The sequence below is a fragment of the Anas acuta genome, chromosome 2 (genome assembly GCF_963932015.1).
Source record: "Anas acuta chromosome 2, bAnaAcu1.1, whole genome shotgun sequence".
Lineage (NCBI taxonomy): Eukaryota > Metazoa > Chordata > Aves > Anseriformes > Anatidae > Anas > Anas acuta.
Window position 1 is genome coordinate 125,491,688 of NC_088980.1, and position 24,437 is coordinate 125,516,124.

At 38.6% G+C, this 24,437-nt stretch overlaps 1 protein-coding gene across 4 annotated transcripts in view; it reads right to left on the reverse strand.

Annotated features, from left to right (window-relative positions):
- The window catches only part of STAU2 (staufen double-stranded RNA binding protein 2), a 169,474-nt gene that overhangs the window by 72,804 nt on the left and 72,233 nt on the right, over nucleotides 1-24,437 (reverse strand). For all 4 annotated transcript variants that reach the window (XM_068672105.1, XM_068672103.1, XM_068672104.1 and 1 more), the window contains exons 11-12: nucleotides 24,355-24,415; nucleotides 10,175-10,482 (exon numbers count right to left, since the gene is read on the reverse strand). In XM_068672105.1, the coding sequence (XP_068528206.1) occupies nucleotides 10,175-10,482; nucleotides 24,355-24,415 (369 nt within the window). The remainder of the gene's footprint in view (nucleotides 1-10,174; nucleotides 10,483-24,354; nucleotides 24,416-24,437) is intronic.

Here is a 24,437-nt window from a genome sequence, read left to right on the forward strand (position 1 = left end):
CCTCATGTCAGAAAATTTACTGCCCCTCGCAGCTAGATTTGCATTTGCTTTTTCTAATTCTGCATGCTCTTAAGTTAATTCAGAAACATTCTTCCCGCAGCAAACTTTACCTCCTGCAGTATGCCCTCTGAATATTCTCACTTTTCCCAACTTGCACTCCTTGCCTTATGCAAACTGATATGGGAACGATGCTTATGGATATCTCTGGCAGAACGACTTCCACTGTTTTTCTTTGTGGTCAAAAGTAGGATAACATGAGATGGTCTATGGTCAGCAGAAACTTTTCTGCAATAAATTGAAACTAATAAAATCAGTCCTTGAAGATCTTCTCTGGGTCACTGGCATCAACTGTGGTGCTGTCTACATTCTCTCTGAAGTTAGTTGATTTAAAAAAAAAAAATGCAATGAAGTCCAGGTGCTTTGATTTTTACATGAAGCTCTCAAGAACCATTTTTGCTAGCAGCTTGTTCTGTTTTCTCTCTCCCCTCTATTTCACATTCCCAACATGTTTTTTTACTTTTGGCTAGTCACGTACAAATTAGGGTTTGGAGACCTTGGAGCCCTTACCTATGTAACACAACCATTTGACTTCAAGGCGAATTTCAGTGTAGCGGGACACCTGCACGTTTCTGAGAGCCAAGGAAGGATTCTCAGCTAACAGGTTGCCTGGTGTTGTGCAAATCACAGATGCCACTAAAATCCTCAATAAAATCCTGACTGACCTGTTGCCCTTGCTGGGAGGAAACTTCTTTCCCTGTTAATTCCCATTACTGTTAGGACAAAAATAGTGGTTGTCTTGAACAAATGGGTAAGTTTTGTAGTAAAATAACCTGATAAAAGAGTGTAAGTTTTCTCCGGAGCACAAAGACTGTAAGTTCACATGGATGAGAGAGTTCTCCTATTTCCTGATTTCTGCCCAGTTGCACAGAACTGTAAAAATGCCAGTGAAATTTAGAAAGCTACAGTTGTTTTGGCTGGGACAGAGGGAATTTTCTTCATAGCAGACCGTGCGGTGCTGTACTTCAGAACTGTGACCAAAACTGCATTTTAGCTGTTGCAGAGCAGCACTAACACTAAGTCAAGGACTGCTCTGCTCCTCACACTGCCCTGCCAGCCTCATGGCTGGCAGGGGACACAGCCAGCACAGGTGACCTCAATGACCAAAGGGATGTCCCATACCATATGGCATCATCCTCAGCAACAAAAGCTGACGGAAAGAAAGAGGGGGGGGGGACACATTCAGAGTGATGGCGTCTGTCTTTCTAACTAACCATTACACATGATGAGCCCAGCTTTCCTGGAAATGGCTGAACATCTGCCTGCTGATGGGAATTACTGAATGAATCCCTTGTTTTCCTTTGCTTGCACGTGCAGCTTTGCTTTACCTATCAAACTGTCTTTACCTCAATCCATGCATTTTCTCACTTTTGCCCTCCCAATTCTCTCCCCATCTTGCAGCAGGAGAGTGAGTGAGTGGCTGTATAGGGCTGAACTTAACCCACAACAGTCCTTTTTGGTGCCTAATGCAGGGCATAAGTGTTTTGAGATAATGACAGCTTTGAATAGAGTGTGCTAGACTGCTTTTGTAGCTGTTCAGGTATTAATAGGCATGCTCCTGTAGTTACCACAAGGCTCACTTGCCCTATTCTATATTATTACTGCTTATCATCTTACTTGGCTCTATCTGTGAACATTTTGATAACAGATTTGGTCGTGCGCCTGGCTGGCAGGTGGCCAGCGCACTGATGCTGTCCATGCCTGTGTTGTAAGGTCAGAACTCCAGTGTGAACTTGAGTCAGTCACAGTACGGTGCAAGCATGGGTAAGTCCACGCTGGAGCAGGCACAACTCTGAAGGGCCCATGGCCCATGGATAAGCTCACACAGGAGCAATGAGAAGGGGAGGAGTTCACTGCAATGTTAAACCCCATAGCCTGGTCTAAAGGGACCAGGGAAGGAGATTGTAATGTATAGGAAGTCCTATAGCAGCAACAACCACTTGAACCAGTAGAGGATGAGCCTCACAAGATACCGTGCAAGTGCAGTAGTGACCAGACCTAAGTTGGTTTTAGCATCTAATAATTCCACACAACACACCACCTCTCTTTTCCTGAGTGACTACTGTGACAGATAGAACCCAAGTCACGGACTAAATGAACTCAATGGAAATTTTATAGACATTTTACAGATGTGGCCCATAGACCAAGGAATGTTATCTGTGTATATATCAAAGTATGGGAAGGTGGGCAGTTCTTAATGCAGACGTATTAGATACCATGGGACCTGAGCGTGCTGTAAGTGATATGGAGGGTGGAGATTTTACTGGTTTTGGCTGGGATAGAGTTAATTTCCTCCTTAGTAGCTAATGTGGTGCCATGTTTTGGACTTGTGACCAAAACAATGCTGAAAATGCACCAATGTTTTTGCTGTTGCTGAGCAGTGCTAACACTAAGTCAAGGGCTCCTGCTTCTCAGGCTTCCCTGTCAATAAGGAGTCTGGGGGTGCACAAGAAACTGAGAGGAGACATAGCCAGGACAGCTGACACCAATAACCAAAGGGACATTGCTTATCATATGATATTATGCTCAGCAGGAGAAACTCAGGAAAAGGTGGGACTCATAGCATCTGTCTTCCCAAATAACCATTACAAGTGATTTCTAAGAAAGCTCTGTTTTCACCTAAACATTTGCCTGACAAGGAAAAGTAATGATTTAATTCCTAATTTTGCTTTGCTTGTGTGTAGCTTTGTATTACCTATTAAACTGTCCTTATCTCAACCCACAAACTTTCTCACTTTTGACTTTCCACTTCTTTTCACCACCTTGCAGCAGCAGAATGAGCGAGCAGCTGTGTGGGGCGGAGCTGCCTACCAGGGTTAACCAGCAATAAATGCCTTTATTCACTTGAAAATCAGGAAATAATCTGGCAATTGGTAAAAGCACAAACATCACATTAGGGAAGAAAAAAATATGTATTCAGAAGAGACAGAAATTAAGATAATGACAACTTTGTCACCCATCTCTACAATAGGTGTTTATAATTCCTGCCAGGAAGAGACAAACACTGCTGCTGAGATTCTGGTACTGGCCACCAAGCATGGCATAGGAAAACACACAGGAAGATACCACCCATCTGCAAAAGGCCAGATTGTGATGCTTCCAGTGACAACACAGCACAACACCATTCCACGCATCATTTTACAGGAACTGATCTGACCAACGAGCAAGTACAGTGCCAATAAACTTTACTAAAACCTAAAGTAACTGGGACAGGAACCAAAAAACCCAATTCCAAGGCTTTTGCAGCAGCATGTATTGACAACATACAGCAACATTCTTGAGCTGCTCCAAGGGGTTTCATGAATACTTATATGGATGGAGCACTAATTGCTTTAACGGCCTTCCTTCATTTTTTAAAATCCTATTTTGTCCTGGTTTTTGGAGATATGATTATCTTCAAAGAAGCATTTATATAAAATCAGTTTGCCAACATAGCCTGCAAATCTGTTTTACATTAATCATGCCAGAAAGACAGATATTATAATTTCAAAAGCATCCTTTAACTATTGTTTATATTTCTCAATTTGAACTAGCCGTGAGAATTTTGTACTCACTGGCACCAGACCATTTGCTTGAACTCCAGCTCCAATCTGACAATGTCCGCAAACCTTTCTACAACTGACAGGCTCAAGGACAGAACAGGATCACCTGGGTTTACATTTGAGTTTTTAGCACTTGCTATACTCTTCATGAATGGCTTTATGGGGACACTTTCTAAAACATACCTTTTCATTCATCTGCAGGGAACTTTGTACTTTCTCTGACAACTAAGTAACACTATCATCGCAATTATAATCATTTTAATAGGTTGAATACATCGAATCCTCCCCCCTAAAACACAGTACATTTTACTTTTTTTTTTTTCCTAAGAACTGATCTGGGGGAGTCTCTGAGGAAAATCATGTCAGCATTCACGACTCACTGAAGGTAAGCTTTTGTTTTATTCCAGTTTACCATGGTTCAGCTTCATTTCGCCCCTAGATATATGGTCAGTTGAACAAAATCACCTCAAAATGATTTAACTTCTAGTTATAACTTGTGCAGAGTAAGCTCAGTAGATAACTACCGAGGAAGAGTGGAGATGAATGGCACAGTGTGTGTGAGGGGGGTCACCTTATGCAAAGCAGTGAGCCAGGAGAAAGGCTGAAAGAAGCAAAGAGAAGTAGCTGCTGCTTTCTAACCCGAGAAGAATGGCACTGAGGGCATGGCTTAGTGATGGGACTTGGTAGGTCAGGTTGACTGTTGCGCTTGGTGATCTCGAAGGTCTTTTCCAACTTAGATGATTCTATTAAAATGAAAACAACAAAAATGAAGATCATCATATTGAAAAACTGGGACAGGACGTTCAGGATGGGAAGATACTGTACTCTGCATCAGACAAAGAGAAAGGAAATGCCCACTGATTTTCTGGGAAACCATGAAACTTCATTCCAGCATGCTGCTTCAAAGGCCTCTGTGGAGAGCTTTCCCCTCCATGACAGCATTATTACTGATCTCTTTTTTTTCTACAGGCCTCCTCAGCAGGATGACTCTGCTGAGAATGAGTTGCAATACTCAGCATTTCTCAGACTGCTTTCACCCAATTCCTAGCCACCAGAACAACAAAAATATCTAACGACTCCTACTATAGCTATTTGAATCTGGAGTCAACAGGGAATGCTTGGGGTTTTTAGCTGCTTGCTTTTTATCTCTAAACCTTGCAACCCATACCAATGAATTCATGCAATATGCAGAGCTAATTCAGAGATCTCGTTCTGCTTGCTGTGAGAAGAGACAAAATCAGACTCAAAAAAAAAATGAAGTGTTGTTTTTACTGAGGTTAAAAAAACGGCTTGAAAGGTAAGAAAGAAGGAGAAAAATAGCTATTGTCAATTCTTCCAGGGAGCTCTAGCAAATTCAGTACACATATTTCACTAAGCCATGTAACGAAGAAAAACTAATGAAAGGAAACCCACTTCTATCCAGTGAAGAACAATGAATTTTAATTAAACTAAGTGAGCAACATTTCTTAATTGTGACCAGCTTTGGAAAAGAACTTTTGAATTGAATTTGTTATTTCATCCATCACCAATGGGTTGTCATACTTGGGAACAAAATGTTAACGAACGAAGCTAAAGGGCACTGCATCAAGTTTCAAGAACATATAAACGAAAGTTGTGATAACAATTTATATCCTGATTATTTTCTTCAGGCTTAATGCTGAATCCCTTGCTCATTCCTTTTGTATTAAGAATTTCCAGTGAACTCAGATTTGATTGTCATGGTGGTCTCTCGGAGATCTCCTTAAGAAATGGCTTCAGATATAAACTCTTTATTATTAAAAAGACCAGGAACTCTTTAACTATCATTAACACGGTTAGGAAGATTCAAAAACCTTCGCATACTCAGGAGGGATGGATGAGAAGGTCACTGTTCTTTATTTTGGAAGCCAAAAGCCCATTCTGTGCTACAGTCTTTAGCAGCTGCAGCTAAATCCACGAAGAGAGCCCACAAAGTGGTCACAGCATGACCTGAACTAAAATTGATGACTACTTCAGATACTACACTAAGTCTGAAACAAGCAGACTTGCCCTTTTTTGCTCTTCCTGTAAGAACAGACACCAAGGAAAGCAACATTATGAATCACACCAGAAGGTCAATCCAAAGCACATGAGAAAGTCCTGGGTATATCTGCATCAGCCAGCACAGTACAGGGCAGAAATTGCACAGGCATTACTAACCTCAGGCAATGAGTACACGGTGTGAACCACAGTTCAATGGTGTGGGACAGGAGCCTAGACTGGCCAAACATTATGAAGGCTGGCCAGGCTTACAACTTAACTTAAAAGTTAGCATCCATAGTGACTCTGTCAGTTTTTAAAAAGGTATTTAAGTGCTTTTTAAAATTTGACCTACGGTCCTGCTCCAATAAATTCGCAATTGCATACAGCTCAGTCCAAAACTTTTAACCTGAAATTCAGTGAAGTCTAAATTCAGTGTCTCAGTAGTGATATCCAAACATTCCTAGGCTGATTTCCAAATCCAACCTTCAACACAGTGAAATGAGTATTTGGTTTGTTTAAAGCTACTGTAGGGTAAGGTTTGAGCTCAGTGTGTGTGGGACCCAAACATGACATAAATGGTACAGAATAAGGGGTGGATATTGTCCTATTTTCATCTAGGATGGAGTTAATTTTCCTCCTAGTAGCTGGTATGGTGCTGTGTTTTGGATTTAGGATGAGAATCATGTTGATAACACACTGATGTTTTAATTGTTTCAGAGCAGTGCTTACACTAAGCCAAGGGCTTTCCAGCTCCTTGTGCTGTCCTGCCAGGGAGAAGCCTGGGGGTGCACCAGGAGCTGGGAGGGGACACAGCCAGGACAGGTGAATCAGTGACCAAAGGGATGTCCCACACCGTGTGGCATCATGCTGAGCAATTAATATGGGGTGGCTGGCTGGGGAGGAAGGGATTAACACTGCTCAAGGATGGGATGGGAATTGGTCAGTGGGTGGTAAGCATCATTTTGGGTATTGTGCATAATTTGCTTTGTATATATTATTATTATTTTTACTACTACTATTATTATTTCTCTTCCTTTTCTGTCCTATTAAACTGTCTTTATCTCAAGCCCATGAGCTTGTACTTTTTTTCCCCCCATTTCTCTCTCCCATCCTGCTTTTGGGGAGAGAGCGAACGGCTGTGTGGTGCTGAGCTGCCTGCTGGGTTAAACCACAACCAAACCCAATACATGTGTGGAAATTTGGTTGAGGCCCACCTCTGCCTACAATTCAAAACCATAAGCTGAAATGCATGCGGCACAGATAAACCTCACTCTAGGGTATCCAGCAGGACTTCTCCTGTACGTGTACTCCCTCAGAAAGGTATGCCTGCACTACCTGGGGAAATGAGAAAATGAAAAGCATTTAGAAAGGCCCAACAGTACCACTTGCAAACCAATCAATAGATAAAATGGAACAGTTAACCAGTAAACAGACATGGGAAGAAAAATAAATAGATCAAATTTGTAACCACTGTAATCAAAAAGAAGTGGAAACGACACCCTGTGTGAGGCCTGGCCGCTACAGATGAGTCAAGATACCAAAGACCTGCCAATGCAGCAAGCCAAGTGTGGCTTCAGCCAAGCACAGAGACATCACAGCCTTTTTAATTCTACTATCTGCTCTTCATGGAAGCTCCCAGGGGGATTTCCTACTGGACACAAACTACCTGCAACTCTTGTTTTGCATCAGTCACAACTGGAGGCTCTAATTATTCGTGTGTAAATAGTTTCTCTAAATGTTTCATCCTAAACAAACTCTCTGAATAACTCACTGCACTGACGTAGTCACCAAAAATAACTGTAACTAATCTAGTTACCAAACTATAACTAAAATACCACATAGTCGCTTAAAAATAACAATTTTACCAAAGCTGAATTTTCCTTTAAACAATCTCCTGGCAAAGCCTGCAGAACAATTAACTGGTAGATTGTATGCATAAATATGAAGCAAGCACTAAAAATGCTCTATTCAGACTTTGTACAGACTTGCTTGTGAAGTATTTTTGTTTAATTACCACTGGTAACTTGAAGCCTGGGCCTTGAAAGAATCCGAGCTAAACACCTGTGTTTCAGTGACACTGAGCTGCTGCTTATCAATTACAAATATCTTTAGAATAATAAACCATAAACCATAAAAATGTAATTTTTTAGTACTTTTCCATACATTGGTCCAAATAACTTAATATAAAGGGCTTACAATAGAACATGACTGAGATCATATACAAACAGTTTAGGAGAATTTAAATTAAATAATCACATTTTAAAGACGTGTCCCCTGCAGCTAAAGAAGTTCCAAGAAACATTCAAATAAGCAAATAACATTTTTTTTTACATTTACAAATGAAACATCATATGAGTATTTATTGATTTTTTAAAAATTCAAAAATACATTGTAACAGAACAGAATGTATACGTTCTTCAATGAAAGACAAAACTATGGTTATCATCTGGACCAGAATACAAATACATGCTAACAATTTAAAAATCATTTTGGGTCATTCAGGAAACAAGAAACAAGCTATCTGTTTGTAAATGCAGTAGTTTTCTACTCAGTAAATATGCCTGAGAAAGTTAACCTGTAAAGAAATAGGCTTTTAAACTCTTGAACACAAAGAGCTTTCTAGGCTGAAATGGTGAAGAGACCTGTGATATGCACCTGCCAGGCCACTAAGCCATTTCCCACAGAGATTCTGTTCACTGCTCCACCTCAGCTCAGGGATCCAGCAGCGGCAGAGTTTCACATCAATACCACTCATTCGAGCAAGGTGTTAAAAAGCATGTTAATATGATGTAAAACCACCAGTTACAGACACAGAGACATATATATGTCGTTAATAGAGATTCTCTACCAAACTTCTCATTTTGAATCAGGGCCAAGTAAAAAGTAGTAGTCTGGTTTATGGAGGAAACGGATTATATTTTTGGCGCAAGGTAAGACCCTTTAAAACAATTTCTACACAGGCAACTAGAATTAAAGCATGGGAAAACAAAACAAAACAAAAAAAAACCACGACAAACAACTAACATTTTACAGTAACCACATACTGTAGGCAAGAAGGAATCAAAACAATAACATAAATTGTGCATTGGTTCTATGAAAATAAAGTGTTACTAGTAGACACAAGCAATCTGACAAGATGTGAAAGCAAGCAGTGAAAACATCAGGGATTGAATTTCTTTTCATCAGAATTCATCTGCAGGCAGGTAACAAGTGGAACTCAGAAAAAAAAGAATTCCTGTTAGCAGCTTAACTCTACATACTGTGAGGCTTAGACTTTTATTGTTTCTTGTATTAAGAGAAATTCAAACTAGTGAATCAAAAACGACATTTAAAAAATGAAGACCAAAAGAAATCTGAATGTACATTTCAGACAGAAACAATGTTAAGTCAAATCCACAACTGGTGATATCTGACATCCGTAAATGCAATTTAACTATGGTGCTTATGCCAATAGTACATCTGACACCATTTCTTGAATTCTAGCCACCTCTTTTTAATCACTTTCAGCAACTGCATACTTCGTAAATTACATGGGCTTTGATGAAAAAAAAAAATCATTATCAGGCATTCAAAAAATTCTAACAGAAACCTCCCATTTTCATAATTTGGTTACATGATCAAATTACACATGCTAGAACATAGGAAGCCAACTTTTCAAATGAAATAGTCGTTAACTCTGAAAAAGAAAACAAACAAAAACAAGCAAACAAACAAAAAAGCCCCTAAGACAGGGAAAAGAATGTTTCTACATAGCTGGTCCTATCCTCTGATGGTGCAACACAGTAAAATGAGCTACTACATAAATGCATGTAATTTTGCATGTAATGGTGATCAGGAAGAGGTTTTCCCCCATCTTCCACACTACAGAAATGACTAGATGCACTACAGAGGTTTTCACCGTCCTATGAAATGTCTGGTATTTGCCATTGCTGGATGCAGGTCATCAGTGCTGCAGGACTAATATGCTGACCCAGCATAGTATATCTTACATTCTCTAGTATTGACTCTGATGTCAAAACATTCTGCATTGCTCTGCCACCAAATCTGCTCTTAGGTTGCACCTTCTGATCGAAACTCTGTTCTACAGGTTACAACTAACAGGTGCAGGATGGAAAGCAGAGGAATGGTTGTAACAACCCAACCCAGCAGACAAACGCAAAGTTAAGGTGGTGCGTCAGTATCTTCTGGATCAGAGTCTAAAGGAGAAACCAATTTCAGAGCAGCATGTAAAGCTTCTAATGCCAAGAGGTGAAGACTTTCAAAGAAGTGCAAGTAAAAGCATAATTTAAGCCTGTAATTCTTTATGGAGATCAAACAACAGAGAGAAAGATGGCCTGTAGTACAACAGAGCAAAAGATGGCCTGTAGTAAATTGAATGGTAGAAAGGAACAAAAAAGAGGAGGGACATGTATATTGGTGTAGGGTTGTATCTCCTGGACCCAGCAACTGCCTTGGACACCAGCTAATTTTACAAGATAAGTTACATGCATGCCCACATTCAAGAGGGCAAGAGTGAAACCTTGATGGCAATGCTATGACTCTGGCTGAAGAGCTTCATTTTCCCCCTCCCATACCTGAAAGCCTTGAATCCTTGCCAAATACTCCAGCTGTTTTGAAGGCTGCACTGCAGGACAGGGGGAAGCAGGAGATATTCCTTTTAGACCTATGGCTTCGGCAGTTGGGGATGTTCCATTCATGAGAAGTTCCCTGGCAATTGTAGCTGTGCTATTTGTTGTAGGAGATATGCTGAAGAAAGAGCTAGAAGTCTGGCTCATTTCTTTGGACGACAAATAGCTTACAGTGGTACCAGGGGCTGATTTGTTGCGGCTTGCTTCCATCTCTTGGTAAACATCAGGAGAGAGATGGAGTATTCCCTTTGGTGCTGAAAGTAAAAGCAAAGATCATCCTCATTACCCTAGAATAGGCTTGGCACATAGACAATTTTCATTAACATACTTTTCACTAGTAAATAAAGTAAGCACTTAAAAGCAGTATCTTTTTTTTTCCATAGTAACTGTAAATGCAATCAAATAATTATTTACAAACAAAGCAGATCTCAAGTGCTCTCTTCCTCTCCCACCAGCCTTTTTAAGTAGTTAAAAACTCCTGGACTTGAAAACTGTGGCAAGCACAGAATAGAAAAGATGAACGAGTAACGTTTTGAGATCTACAAACCATAAGGAACAGCTGCTGCTGCAGAATAGCAGCACAACCATTATTTCACTACAATCTTCTGCCTCCTATCTGATACAACAACTTAGGCTGTTTGACAAATAATTTAAGCTAGCCTATGTCAGCACTACCACCATCAGAAGTACTTCTTTCCTCTCCCACCTACAGCTGTTGTTTGTACTCTCCAGCTGCTCTATCAGATGTGCCAGCATGAGCACCTGTAGAACCATGCAGTGATGCTCATGAGAACGAGCGATTTGGAGGCAAAAGAAGGGCAGGATGGCTTCTTGCAGTAGCTGTAGTGCCTCAAGTGCTGGCTTAAAGCATTTGCTGAATTACAACAGCAGCCTGTGTTTAAGTAATCTTAAATTGCCCTGCAGCCACATGTTGCTGAGCTAATGACTCTTACGTGACTGCCTGCTCTTCAATGAAGAGGAATCTTCTTCTATTTTTGCTACTTTTAGCTGCACAAACAGTATCCTATAGACTGCAAATAGTTACTTTTCTTGGACAAAATTCATGCCAAGCAAAGAAAGTATGTACATGTCGTGATTAATATCAACTGGAATTAAGGTTAAAAAAAAATTGAATATATTCATGTGAATTACAGGAAACATTCAAATACTTCCAGTGACATAAATTAGGAGTAATTTCTCTACATTTCAAAAATGTTAATATATTTTTAGAAAACATCTTGTCCCTAAGCCTCCTTAAAAACAGGAGTGAGTACATACTTAAGGAGCTTTGCTGGTATTCTTACGTATAAAAATGTGCAGAATTAAGGACGAAGTTTGGTAGTTTCAAAAACAATACAGCATTTGTTGGAAATATGAGTACCCAGTTTGTTAATATAAGAGGAAAACCTCTCATTGTTATTAAACTCAAAAACGAACTTGAAATGTTTAATTTCATAGTAATAGCACTCTTTGATCTTCTTTTATATACCTGAAAAAAACATCTGTGAGCTCAAGCCATATGGCATTTTATTTTAAGAATGATAAACCTATTTGTTAACTGATTTAGCTATCCCAAGAGAAATCAAGGGATCCAGTGCTTAATTAATTTGCAGTATATACTAAAATCACCTCAGAATGCAGAATAAATTCAAAGAGAATTGATTTTCAGTTTACTACAAAGGACTCCTCTAATCTTAATAGTGCAACTGGCATTCTTGAAAAAAAAAAAAAAAGAAGACTCATAAGATATTACTAGTGATTAATAACCTCATTTTCAACTACATGGTGAAAATCGAATTTCCTCACTGCTGACTCAGCAAACTACTTACAGGTGAATCTTTTAATCGATTTACTCACACATTTGGCTTTAAATTAACAGTATTTTCAGATAGTTGGAACATCAGCTCACACCCTTCACAAAGTTCGATAAAGCTTCATGAAGGATCTGGTTACAGGGTTAGGCATGACTTGTTTGGAGAGTGGTTATTAATTGTCTGTTAAGACAATGCAAATTAGGGGATAAAGCTCTACTTTATGAATACCTCTGCTTCAGAGAGAAATGTTCCTGCAGTTGCACCTAGCATCACACCTGTACAGAGGCAGAGTTGGACATTCCATTACCACCTGCTTGCTGTCTCTACTGCCTTTGTGGAGCTGTGGAGTCTGGCTGGGCTCTGAGCAGTAATGCCAAAACCATTTTATTCCCTTGTACAACTACTCCAATTCACAACAGTGCTGTTGGGAACAATGGAGGACGGGGTCCCTAAAGTGCCTTTCCACCTACAGACAATGCAGGATATAACCTTGTAGATAACAGCAACTGCATAAACACACAGCATTATTCTATAGAACACAATCACCATGTAATAGAGTGATAATATACCCTTCTTCTGAGGCTATGGTCTCCTAGGGCTATCACTGCTCACACTTTTAAATGGTCTTATACAAAAGACAAGATGAATGAAAATTAAAATAGATACTATGGATGTTGATGTTAGGTTACAAAAGCAAACAGCAACAATGACACTGAGTGGCAGGTGTTTGGCACATCTTAAGACCTGGCCCACTGTAAATCTGATTTCTGACAAATATTTGAGAATCAGAAATCAAAATTGAACAGAACATGAAACAATATACTTGTTTAAAATAAATATTACTTCTCCCCCCCCCAAAAAAAACAAGTTTAGAAAAAGATCATGCAACATTAACTTAAAAAAAAGTTTCAAGAAGTTTAAAATGATTTCCAGTACTGCAGATGTCTGTTCCATTGATGTAATATTACTTAAAACAAACATTTTACATGCTTTCTCAGCCATTTCACTGTTTTTACATGATCCACCCAAATATCTAACTGCTGTCTGGAACAATGGTTTGGAATACTTCCAGATTACTAAGCTTTCTAAATGTTAAAATAACTAATATGCAGCATATGATGAATAAAAAGATAGTGAGCACAGTATAGCAAATGCTCCTAAAGTACTGACTTTACTGTAATGCTGATGTTAAATTAATAATAGTACTTCTACACTTATGCAACACCTTTCAGCTAAAGACTTCAAAGTGCTTTATAAGCAATAATTAATTTAAATCATACATTGGCTCTGAGAGCAGATATTATATTACCATCATTGATTATATCTGGAAACAAAGTAATGTAATATTGCAGACATTACATTAATATAGTTGCAAGCTATTAAGATTTTATGTTCAGGGCCTATGTTTCATGGAGCTTCTTAGAAACTTGCTTTAAAAAGCCAATAAAACTTGCTCTTTTAAAACTTCTACCAGGCATGTATTTACTGTAATTCATTATCTACTTGTAATGTATTATTGAGGAATTTTTTTTTTTTAATATCATGCCTTTGTTGTCTGCTTACTTCAGCTCTGTTGAATTCTGTAAGGATGTATATGTAACAGCTTAGTTACTGTGGTAATGATGTTATCAAAAGACAAGAAGTATGACATCAACAGAGAAATTAATGTTAGACCAAAAGAACTCTTCAGAAATTATGATAATTACTCTTCAAACAAGCACTTTAATAAAAACAAACAACAAACAAAAAACAACAAAACACAGGACAAAGAAATACTGCAGTGCAAGAAGCGTTAGAGCATAGGAGAGGAACACAGAGGAACTATACTACTATTTAGACCAACAACACTGCACCTTCTGCTGGACATAACTTAGAGGTACATTTATGAAACATGTTAAAATAATTTTCATTTATATTATTTAAACCTGTGGGCTAGTGTGTTACAAAAATATGCAGGCTAGTTATGCAATGTAATTGTTAACATTTGAAAAACATGTCTTACTCATCCTTGGCAGTAATTATTAGCAGTGTTTTACAATCTCCTATAGTCTCTGAAAATCCCAAGATTTTTTTGCATCCCATAAGATGCAAAATGGCTTATCCTTTATGAGTTTTTCCCTTAGACTGTATATCTGTGCTCTGATTCCACTTCTTTTTCTAGTAGGAGCAGAAGAGGCAGCCTTCACAAGATCTGTTGGAGTCATGCTATTTTTACCCCTAATCCCTTCTCCATAGGGTCTCCCAGCCAGAGAGGACAGGAGGACCTTTCTACAAAAGGATCCCCCACCATTTGGACCTTCAGTCCAGAGTTCATGGAAAACAAAGCTAACTCACTAGAGGACTTGGTGCATGGGGAATGGAGTGGGAAGGGAGAACTGCTGACAATATCACTGCAAGAGCCTGAATGTAGTAAGACTCTGCAAAAATGGAATTTGCTGGACACATGAACAGTGTTGAGTTACCCCATAGGAGTGGACAAATTAAAAAAGTTCTCTGATGACAGTGTTGCCTGCAGACTCATAAGCATAAGTGTCTACACCACCACACCGGCATCCAATTTTCTATTTTCTATTTCTGTCAGGAAGACTAGAAAACATTAAAAGCTAAGATTTTGATTTTGCCATTCAACTCCAAAAGATGACCTACAAAATCAGGTTTCTTTTATTTAATCCACACCTAATTTTCTCTTTTCTACTGGATCAGCACTGTAGGGATACTCTTCGTCTGCCTTTGCTCAATGACTTATTTCAAGGTCACTCAGTGGCTTTTCATGTTTCAAGGACACTTCGTGTACTTGGTCAAAAACGCAGCTTTATTCTTTCTTGCAGAACCACAGCTTTCTCCCTGGGCTCACATCTGTCCTACAGGAAAGCTATACTTGATGGTGTGTCAGAAGCCTGGTCAGCTGCTGTATGGTTTCCCCTGACACTCCTGTAAAGCACATGCTCCTCCATGCACTAAAACCAATAGTATGGGGCAAAAGCATGAAAGAGTACTTCCATGTCTTGTGTAATGATGCCAAGTGAGTGACGATATAAATCAGTATCTAATATACTCATAAATTAAGTTTAAAACCCTTATATTTGAAATAACCCAACACTGTGTGAAAAAAGATTGTTCACGGAGATCATCAGTATTTTTGGAACTGAATAAAAAACTCAATCAATAACCACCAAACAGCTTTCCTTTAGATTGTGCTACCTTTATTCACATTGAGTAGTCTTCCCATATTGTGCTGCTGAAAATAAACGGCAAAAATTTATAGTAAAGTATTAAGCAAGAAAAGTTAGACCCAAATTCAACCCTCACTTCACTATTATTTAAGTTAAAGTGGACAAAATCTGAAGAGGCATGGAGGACTTCCACATGCAACAATTCCTCCAAAGAACTGGCAGGTTCTCAACTTATCTTAGAATATGGTCCATTACAAATACACTGAGAGCAAAAAAGATAATTTTCAAAAACAACTAGTTCAATAACAAGACTGAAAAATATAAATATTATCATAAAAAGTAATTACCTTCTATACTCCACTCATTATAAAAGCCTATTTATATACTAGAATATTTTCAATTTTTATTACCTCAGCAGGAACTCAGAAAACATCAATCAAACAATTGAGTAGGCAAACAGTATGGCCATTATGTTCTCAGTAATAGTCTACACACAATCTTGGCTGGAAGAAACAAGATGCAATCATTATCTACTTACCACAGCTATCTGTGGTATTTCTAAGTCACCAGCTACTGCAATATTCAGACATGAAAAAATGTTTTGTCATTACACAATGCCCTTCAATCAAACAATCTTGTCTGTGTGACCTTAAACAAACCAACGTTATGTAAAGTCACTCATTAAAATATTACATTGTTTAACCTTAAAATAACCATGGCACTGAAGCAAATACTATTTAGTTCTTCAAGAAGTCAGGTCTTGGTATCCTTAATTTTGCTGGAGAGTTTTCTGTATAGCCAAAAATGAAATTGTAGTATCACATGAGACTTAAATATGTTTTATGTAAAAGCTGGTGCTAACTCATGTGAGGAAAGTCCTTTGAAATCTTCCACAGCTTTACTTCTACTTGGGAACATAAAATTGTGGTAAACATAAGACTTATGGCTTGTAATGGGGAATTTTTACAGGAAATTCTATTACATATTCTAATAGACACAGGCAAAACATCTACAACATTATTTTTACATAAAAAAATCTTCATCATAAGGTTCCAACAATGTATCAATGTATCAGGCAAGCTTCAATTAAGATGAATCAGGTTCTGAAAAGAACCGATATAAATGTAGAATAAAGGACAGTATTCATTCAGTAAAGAGGATCAGCAATTTTGGAGCAGAAGCAAATCAAACTAGTGAACTGACAGATCAAGGTGCTTGTAAAAACAGCAAGAAAATGATCTTTGAGGGCATAAAGCAATTAGGAGAGTGCCTAAGTGCAAGCAGAGAGTGACCTGTGCAGGCAAGACTATTCATTAACAGATTAAGAAGGGAATGAGAATTGTGATGATGAAAACGAAGGCATGACCTGCATGTAGAAGAGATGAAAGAATGAGAAAGTCTAAGAGACAAGGATAGAGAGGTTGCTGAAGCTAAGAAGGTCAAGGGGGACATCAACAAGCACAGCATAGGTATGAGTGAAGATGAAATCAGAGGAGGAAAAAGCGGTGGGGAGTGGAAGTCATAGGGGTAAGATGTTTAATGTAAGGGAAGAGGATGAAGGAGAGAATGGAGAATTACGTCTTGCTTCTGACAGCAGTAAAGCCTCAGTTCAATTGATTCAGTTCTTCAAGGACATCCTAGACTGACGGAGATGTAGCTGGCGGGTTCCAGGTGAGAAAAAGGATGGAGGTGGGAAATAGAGAAAAGACTTCAGAAAAGTCTAAGTGTTTAGAGAAACACAATATTGAGGTTAATTGTGGGATACTGCTCAGTTTGCTTGGCTGAACAGAGAAGCCTGATGCAGGTCATTTTCTTACGTAGACTCTTAAATTAACAGTTAACATAAAAAAAAAGTTCTGTGGTGCTATTTCACATGCAGATTTTTTCAAAGGAATAGACAAGCAACCTTAAACAAATGTAATTCATACAGAAAATTCAGGGAACTAGGAAAAGCAAAAGCTGAATTTCTCTGAAGTGATCTCTACCCACAGAACCAGTTATCTACTGTCACGGTGGCTGTTCCCTCTTATACATTTATACATTAAGAGCTTAATGGTTAAGCAGTCTCCAAGAAAGCTAAGGCTTGGGTTCTTTCCCAGCCTGAGGGCATTCAAGCCACAACCCTCACAGCCCAAGAGTACTTATGCATTTCTTACTTATGCACAATTCATACTATTCAAGAACCAGGCAACAGGTTGCTTACAACATTTTTTTTCTTTTAACCTACATCTAAAATATGAAGAACATAGTATGTGTAGAACACCCGCGAAACACCAGAACACATAACCGTACCTTCACTTACAAATGCCTTAATCAATAGACAGACTGCAATGTCACGATTCCTTTAGCTCATGCTTTCTCTGGGGAATTTTTGCACTTTGACAACATTTGATTCTTGATTCTCTGTCTGCAAATCATAATGATATTAGACGCATCTCCACAAGAAGACTGCTGTTATCCAGATTACTCTGTACCTTGTGAGTGGTCTCTTTCTAGTGAAGAAGGAAACTGAATTCAAGTCTCCCAACTTTCTAGGTGTATGTTTAAAACTCTAGGTATGGTACAAATACACATCATAATCTATACTCAGCAAAGATGGCTTCACATCTGAAGATACAAAATTTTCATTCCTTTTATTACCTATCAAAGAATCTCAAGAGGAGGGATATGAAAAAATGGAGGGGGATCAATTGCAGTTATTGTCTTGCACACCTGAGTTGTGCCCTAATCCCATACTACATACAAACATGCTAATTTGGATCTTTCAAGAAACAGCAGTACTTAGCAGTGAGTGAAAATGCACACAATGCACTGCAAGTCATCTCTGAAATACCCTAGAAGGAAATAAATATTTCAGCAAAATATAACTCAGACAAATTCCAATAAAAAACATCTGAAGTACTATACAAACCTTTACTCCCAAACTTTTGGCTTCAGTTACTGTTTATGGAAATACAGAGGTATTAAATTAGCTACTGGAAGGCTTCACCAAAATCCCTAGTTGAAAAATAAATTTACAGAGGACTATTAAAAGAAGTTTTTATAAAATCACCGAGTGTCAGAAATATGTAGTTCGCACAAATTTTATTTCCTCTGAAGTAAAGATGTATTCATATGTTAAAGCTGATAAATTGATTATTTGTTTTGCATTTATTCCTCCCCCCAAAAAAGGATGAAGAGGATGTTTCAAAATACAAATTTGAATAAAACCATACAATTAGGGCTTACAGAAAGACCATATAAGGACAAATGCTGAAATTCCTCATTACAGATTTAAGAAACTTTTCTGAATATCTACTTGGCTTTTTTTCTCATAGCCTGTTTTCTACTGAGAACAATTACATGAGATCAAGTATCTTTGTTCCTTAGGAGATCATCTGTTCCTGCTGCTCATTTACCATCTGAAATCATAGTCATCTGTTGGTGACAATCTAATCATCTTCACAGTAACTAATTGTGATGTCACAAACAAATGATTATGATTTCAGGTGGTGAAAAAACAGCAGGAGCAGATGTACTCTGAAGAACAAAGATTGTAAAGTCACGCAGGAATCCCTAGTAATAAAATGTTAGGCAAGAAAAACAAAGAGCCTGTCCTTTTCAGAGAGGTAATGACTTTTATGAATGTAATTTTTTTATCATTAGTTTTTAAAAATTTACTTTGTGACCCCCAAAACTGCTGGAAATAACGGGAAACCAGTCTATGAAAAATAGGGTGGGGCAACAGAGACTATGAGAGTCATTTTTTTCCTTTTAGAAATATAAAATATAAAAACACTCAAAACACTGATTTCTTTTAATTTTAAAAATTTTTGTTCTTCGTTTTTAAACATTTTACTCTCATCTACAGCTTCTCCCAGAACACATAGTGTATGATATTCATGATTACCCCTATCCAGAGAAATAAAACCAAAAGCTGAATGTTCCCAAGAGAACAGAATTTGCATTAGGACTGTTTATTTGCTTCACATCTTGTTTTTGCTGATACTTGCTTAAGACAAAGCCTGAGAAATAAACGAACGTCCTGTTGACAGTAGGTATCTCCTATATGGGCTGCAAACGTCTGGGTTGTGCCCAGAGAATGTTGTCTTTAATGTCACTTCCAGAAGCAACAGGGAAAAAACTCACTCATCACTCTTGTTATTCCACGTGTGAAAAATGTCTAAGATATCCCAAACCAAGAAACAAATAGCTTCTTGTTTCCAGTCATCCTTAAGATTATGAAAGAGGAAAGGTAAAGAAGCAAATCAATGAGAAGAAGCTTTGCCAATGAGTGGGAGGAACAGAAGTGAGGTTTGCTGCAATGGTAGCTGCAAAAGCACATAACAGAGGGGAATGGGAAAAATTAGTTTTCAAGGACATTTAACAGGGAATACTAAAAATGCTTCCAGTGAGTATGTAGGAGGATACAGACTGAAGAGTATTTCTAAGCAAAAACTACGTAATAAGAGCACAATGGAATCTGTTCTGCAGATTACTAAAATATATAATTTTTGTTTCTGTCATACTGAAACTTCACTTTACTATTCCAGTTTTATTTCACACAGTTTCAGATGAAAATATAGTGCAGAATGAACACAAAGAAAGAGTATCTGCCTGCCAAGGGGAACCAATGAATAATATGTTTTCCTAACAGGACACAATAGTTTTCCTGGAATAAAATTACTGGAAATCTGAATAAGAGATGCCAAATGGTAGATATAACAATCTTAGAGCCTACCTTAGGTTTTCAACACCACTGAAAGCTATGTTTTAGCATTACAACAAATGTAAAATGTATATTTCTCTCATAACCAAGGAAATAGAATTGATGAAGCTGTTCCATTTGTCTTGCATAAAATGCCCTGTAACAATGCCGACTCTGCTAGAGTAGATACATACAGTATATACACCTACCAATAATTGTTGTTCTTAAATATAAATTTGCATATTCATACTTGAAAGAATGCAACATTTTTGATCTTAAACAGGGGAGCTTCTTTGGAGCCGCCTCAAAAAAAAGACGTGCTTCACAGGTACAGAAGAGGTCATGCATGCGGGTGATCGCTTCTTAAACGCAAAAGAACATACTTCACACTTACTCAGTTCTAGTTAGTCAACTAGCTCTGAAGTTGGACTCTGAGGCTGAGGGGAAGATCAGTGGGTGTATACAGGGAAATTTCTCACTAATTCTAGTTCTTCTTCAGGGTTTCTAGTGCATTTCCTTTGTGGGAAACTAGCAAATAATATTCTACCAGAAGAAGAGTAGGCAAAGTGCTCGCATGTAAATGTATACTTGAAGACAGCTTCCCTACCAAATACTAGCAGGAAATTCCAACATTGACTATGCCTATGGAAAACAGGTGAAAAATGTCAAGTGAATACTATCTCCAAATGTTGCAATCCTTTGTCCTCAGTCGTGTCCTGAAAAAAATGCCTCTTCATAGAGCCATTCAATAGGAAGCTATCAACTGAACTTACTGGTTCCCTAAGTAACATACAAAAGTGTTCAATGCATTTTCTACCCAGGAGTATGTGGTTCCTTCCTGTACGCTGCTGTATATTCAGAATGGTGTGATACTCGTATGTTGAAAGATCTACAGTACAAAAGATACTACAGTGATTTTCTATGTATAAGAATACTTTAATAGAGTGCCAACTGATGCAGCAGATTCATAAATCTATCATCAAGGCCATTTTAATTTACAAATATTAAGAGTGTCTTCTATTAGAAACTAAAAAAAGAAGGCCTATTAGCAATTTCTTCAGCCAGGGCTGATACCACAATAACACTTAGAAAAATGCATTTCTATGTCTTCCAAAAATCCTAGAGGAGACTATAAAGTGAAGATCAGTCTGTCCTCTACGTAACTATAACATATTCAAATCTCCTCAAATGCTATTGTTACAGCTAAGCTGTAAGTTTTAAAGAAAGTACTCCAGAATCAGAAAGGCTCTTGAGTTTAAAAAAAAACAGTAAAAAAAATTATATGCCTGTTTATAGCATTCAGGGTTCAAATATTTCCTATTTTGCAAAAGGATAGCCCAGGCCCTCTGAAAGCAAAAATGATACACTAATCAGTTGATTATCATTCATGATAGACTGGGAAAAAAAAATTAAGGACTCAGGGGATTAAGCATTGTGCTCTCTGAACAGCACTGTCAGAAACGCTCAATGGCTACTATCATGTTAGCTATGTATCATTTGATTTCCAATTTACTTGGATATCTCTAGAATGGAAACAAGAGCTTCTAGAAATGTCTTCCATGAAGCAAAACAGACTGTAAATTTGTTCCTGTACTATGGAACATGGTGGCTGCAAAAAGGTCTGTGAACAGGTCCATCTGTGAAAAAAGAGTCCCTTGATTACCACAGGTTTAAAATACAATTAATTGATACAGTTTTCTGTTGAATGAGTTTGTTTTTGCTCTCCTGGATTTGGATTTACACATGTGACCACCAAGGTATTTTTGCCAGGTTAAACTAGGGAAAGACATCGTTTTTCCTTCTTGGGACAGTAGATGGTCACACTGTCATCAGTACATATCTTTGCTACAAGACACTGGAAGGATAGCAGAGAAAAGCTTGAGATCTTATTCTGCTGTCCCAAACTGTAATATGTTAACATTTGAAGACGTTAACATTTGCAGATGTTTCACAGACCATGTCCTTAGGGATTCTGACAATGCAAACAGCAATAATCTAGAAGGACTGATGGGGACTGAAGATAGGGCTGGAAGGAAGCAATTAATAATAAGTCTTAGATCCTGAAAAATTCTTCCTTTCAGTGAAACACAATGGCATATGCTGAATCCAAGATAATTTCAAATACTGGCAACCTTTTGTGTAAGTTGAACCACAAATTACTTCCCAACTCCTCCATAGTCCAGCCACTGAGAAGACTTCATATATAATGGAACACAACTGAATCCCCTTAAAAACTCGATTTTGGACCAAGTCATTCGGATGCAAATTGGCAAAAAAGACAGCTAACACGTGTCCATCTATAATACAATCCATAGTTGAGGGAGATAAGAATTTGTACTCTTAAGAAGTTCAAAGCTCAAAACTGTTCTAGAGAAGAATATAGGACTCATGGAAGAGTGAAGAAAGTGCTATTTATATTATCTCTACCACACTACAGTAAGTCCAAAGCCAGGAAAAAATCTAGCAGAATCACATAGGCTTGTTGTACTAATAGAATCATAGAACAGCTTGGGTTGGAGGGGACCTCAAAGATCATCTAGTTTCAACCCTTCTGCTTGGGCAGGGATGCCAACCACTAGATCAGGCTGCCCAGGGTCTTGTCCAACCTTGTCTTGAACACCTCCAGGGACGGGGCATCCACAGCTTCTCTGGGCAACCTGTTCCAGTGCCTCACCACTGTCTGAGTGAAGAATTTCCTCCTAACAACTCATCTAAACCTCCCCTCTTTTAGTTTAAAACCATTCCCCCTTGTCCTGTCACTGTCTGCCCAAGCAAAAAGTTGCTCTTCATTTTTTTATAAGCCCCCTTTAAGTATTGAAAGGCCACAATGAGGTCTCCACCAACAAGTCTTCTTTTCTTCAGGCTGAACATCCCCAGCTCTTTCAGACTTTCTCCATAGGAGAGGTGCTCCAGCCCTCCGATCATCTTTGTGGCCACATCTTTCTTATGCTGGGGGCCCCTGACCTGGATGCAGCACTCCAGGTGGTGCCTCACAACGGCAGAGCAGAGTGGATAAAATCCCCTCCCTCAACCTGTTGGCCAATCCTCTGTTGATGCAGTCCAGGCAAGTTGGCCTTCTAGGCTGCAAGCAGACACCGCTGGCTCATGTCAACCTTTTCATCCGCCAGAACCCCCAAGTCCTTCTCTGCAGGGCTGCTTTCAATGAGTTCTTCTCCCAGTCTGTACACATGTCTGGGATTGCTCCGATCCAGGTGCAGCACTTGTACTTAGACTTGTTGAACATCATTAGGTTCACATGGGCCTACTTTTCTAGGCTCCTTTGGTGGCTTCTCTTCCTTCTGCTGGATTGACTGCACCACTCAGCTTGTTGTCATTTAAAAACTTGCTGAGGGTGCATTCAATGTCTATGTCATTGATAAAGTTATTAAGCACTACTGGTCCCAAGACAGACCCCTGATGGACACCACTGCCCTTCACCTGAACATAGAGCCATTGACTACCACTCTCTGGGTGTGGCCTTCAAGCCAATTCCTTATCCACTGAACAGTCCGCCCTTCAAATCAATCTCTCTCCAATCTGGAGATCAGGATGTTGTACGGGACCGTGCCAAAGGCCTTACAGACGTCTGGGTAGATGATGATAGTTGGTCTTCCCTTGTCAACTGATGCAGCCACTCCATCATAGAAGGCCACTAGATTGGTCAGGCAATTCATTAACTACTGCAGTGAAACTGAAGTTGTTCTTCACAAACAAGGCCTCACAGGCCTCTGGGTCTAAAGAAAGAGCTCAGAGAAGAGAAGTTACCAGGAGCGGATGGAGATCACAGTCAATGATTCCTAGAGAAATTTTCAACCTATAATTGGTCACCAGACCAGATGGGATGTGTCTCAGGGTGTAGAGTGAACCAACTTAAGTTCTTTTGAGACCACTCTGTCACCTTTGAAAAGTCATGGAGATTAGGGGAAGTCTCCAATGACTGAAGAAAGGCATTATCAGCCACTTTAGAGAGTTATATAGAAGCAGAACTGGAGATGATTATCAAACAAACAGGACATGTTCCAGCTGGATAAAAGTGAAAAACAAGAATAAAAATAAATTTTAAAAAGATCAGCGTGAGTATAGTTAAGCACTGGAACAGGATGCCCAGAGAAGCTATGAAATCTCCATCCCTGGAAAACAGGAAAAAGACACAAGGAACCTTGTCTGAACTCAGTACTGGCCCTGCAGTTTAGAAAACTTGTAAAAATCCCTTTAAACCTGAAGGATTTGATGATTTAATAAAACCAATCTTGATTTTGTTAAAACAGTAAATAATAATAAAAAGAGAGGTAAATAAGAATCTTCTTGTTCCTGCACTCACAGAGAGGATGCTCAAGAGTTAATTAATTTAATTGCAAATTTATAGAAAACATTTCATTTGCCTTGAATAATCTAAATCCTACAGAAACAAAATAAGCAGGAATAAATAAAGATTTAGAAAGTGATACTTACTGTTACTTGTTGGCTCAGGAAACCCAACATTCTGGCCGTTCCAACTCTTGTTTTCTCCAAGCTGAAACAGGTAGAAAAAGACA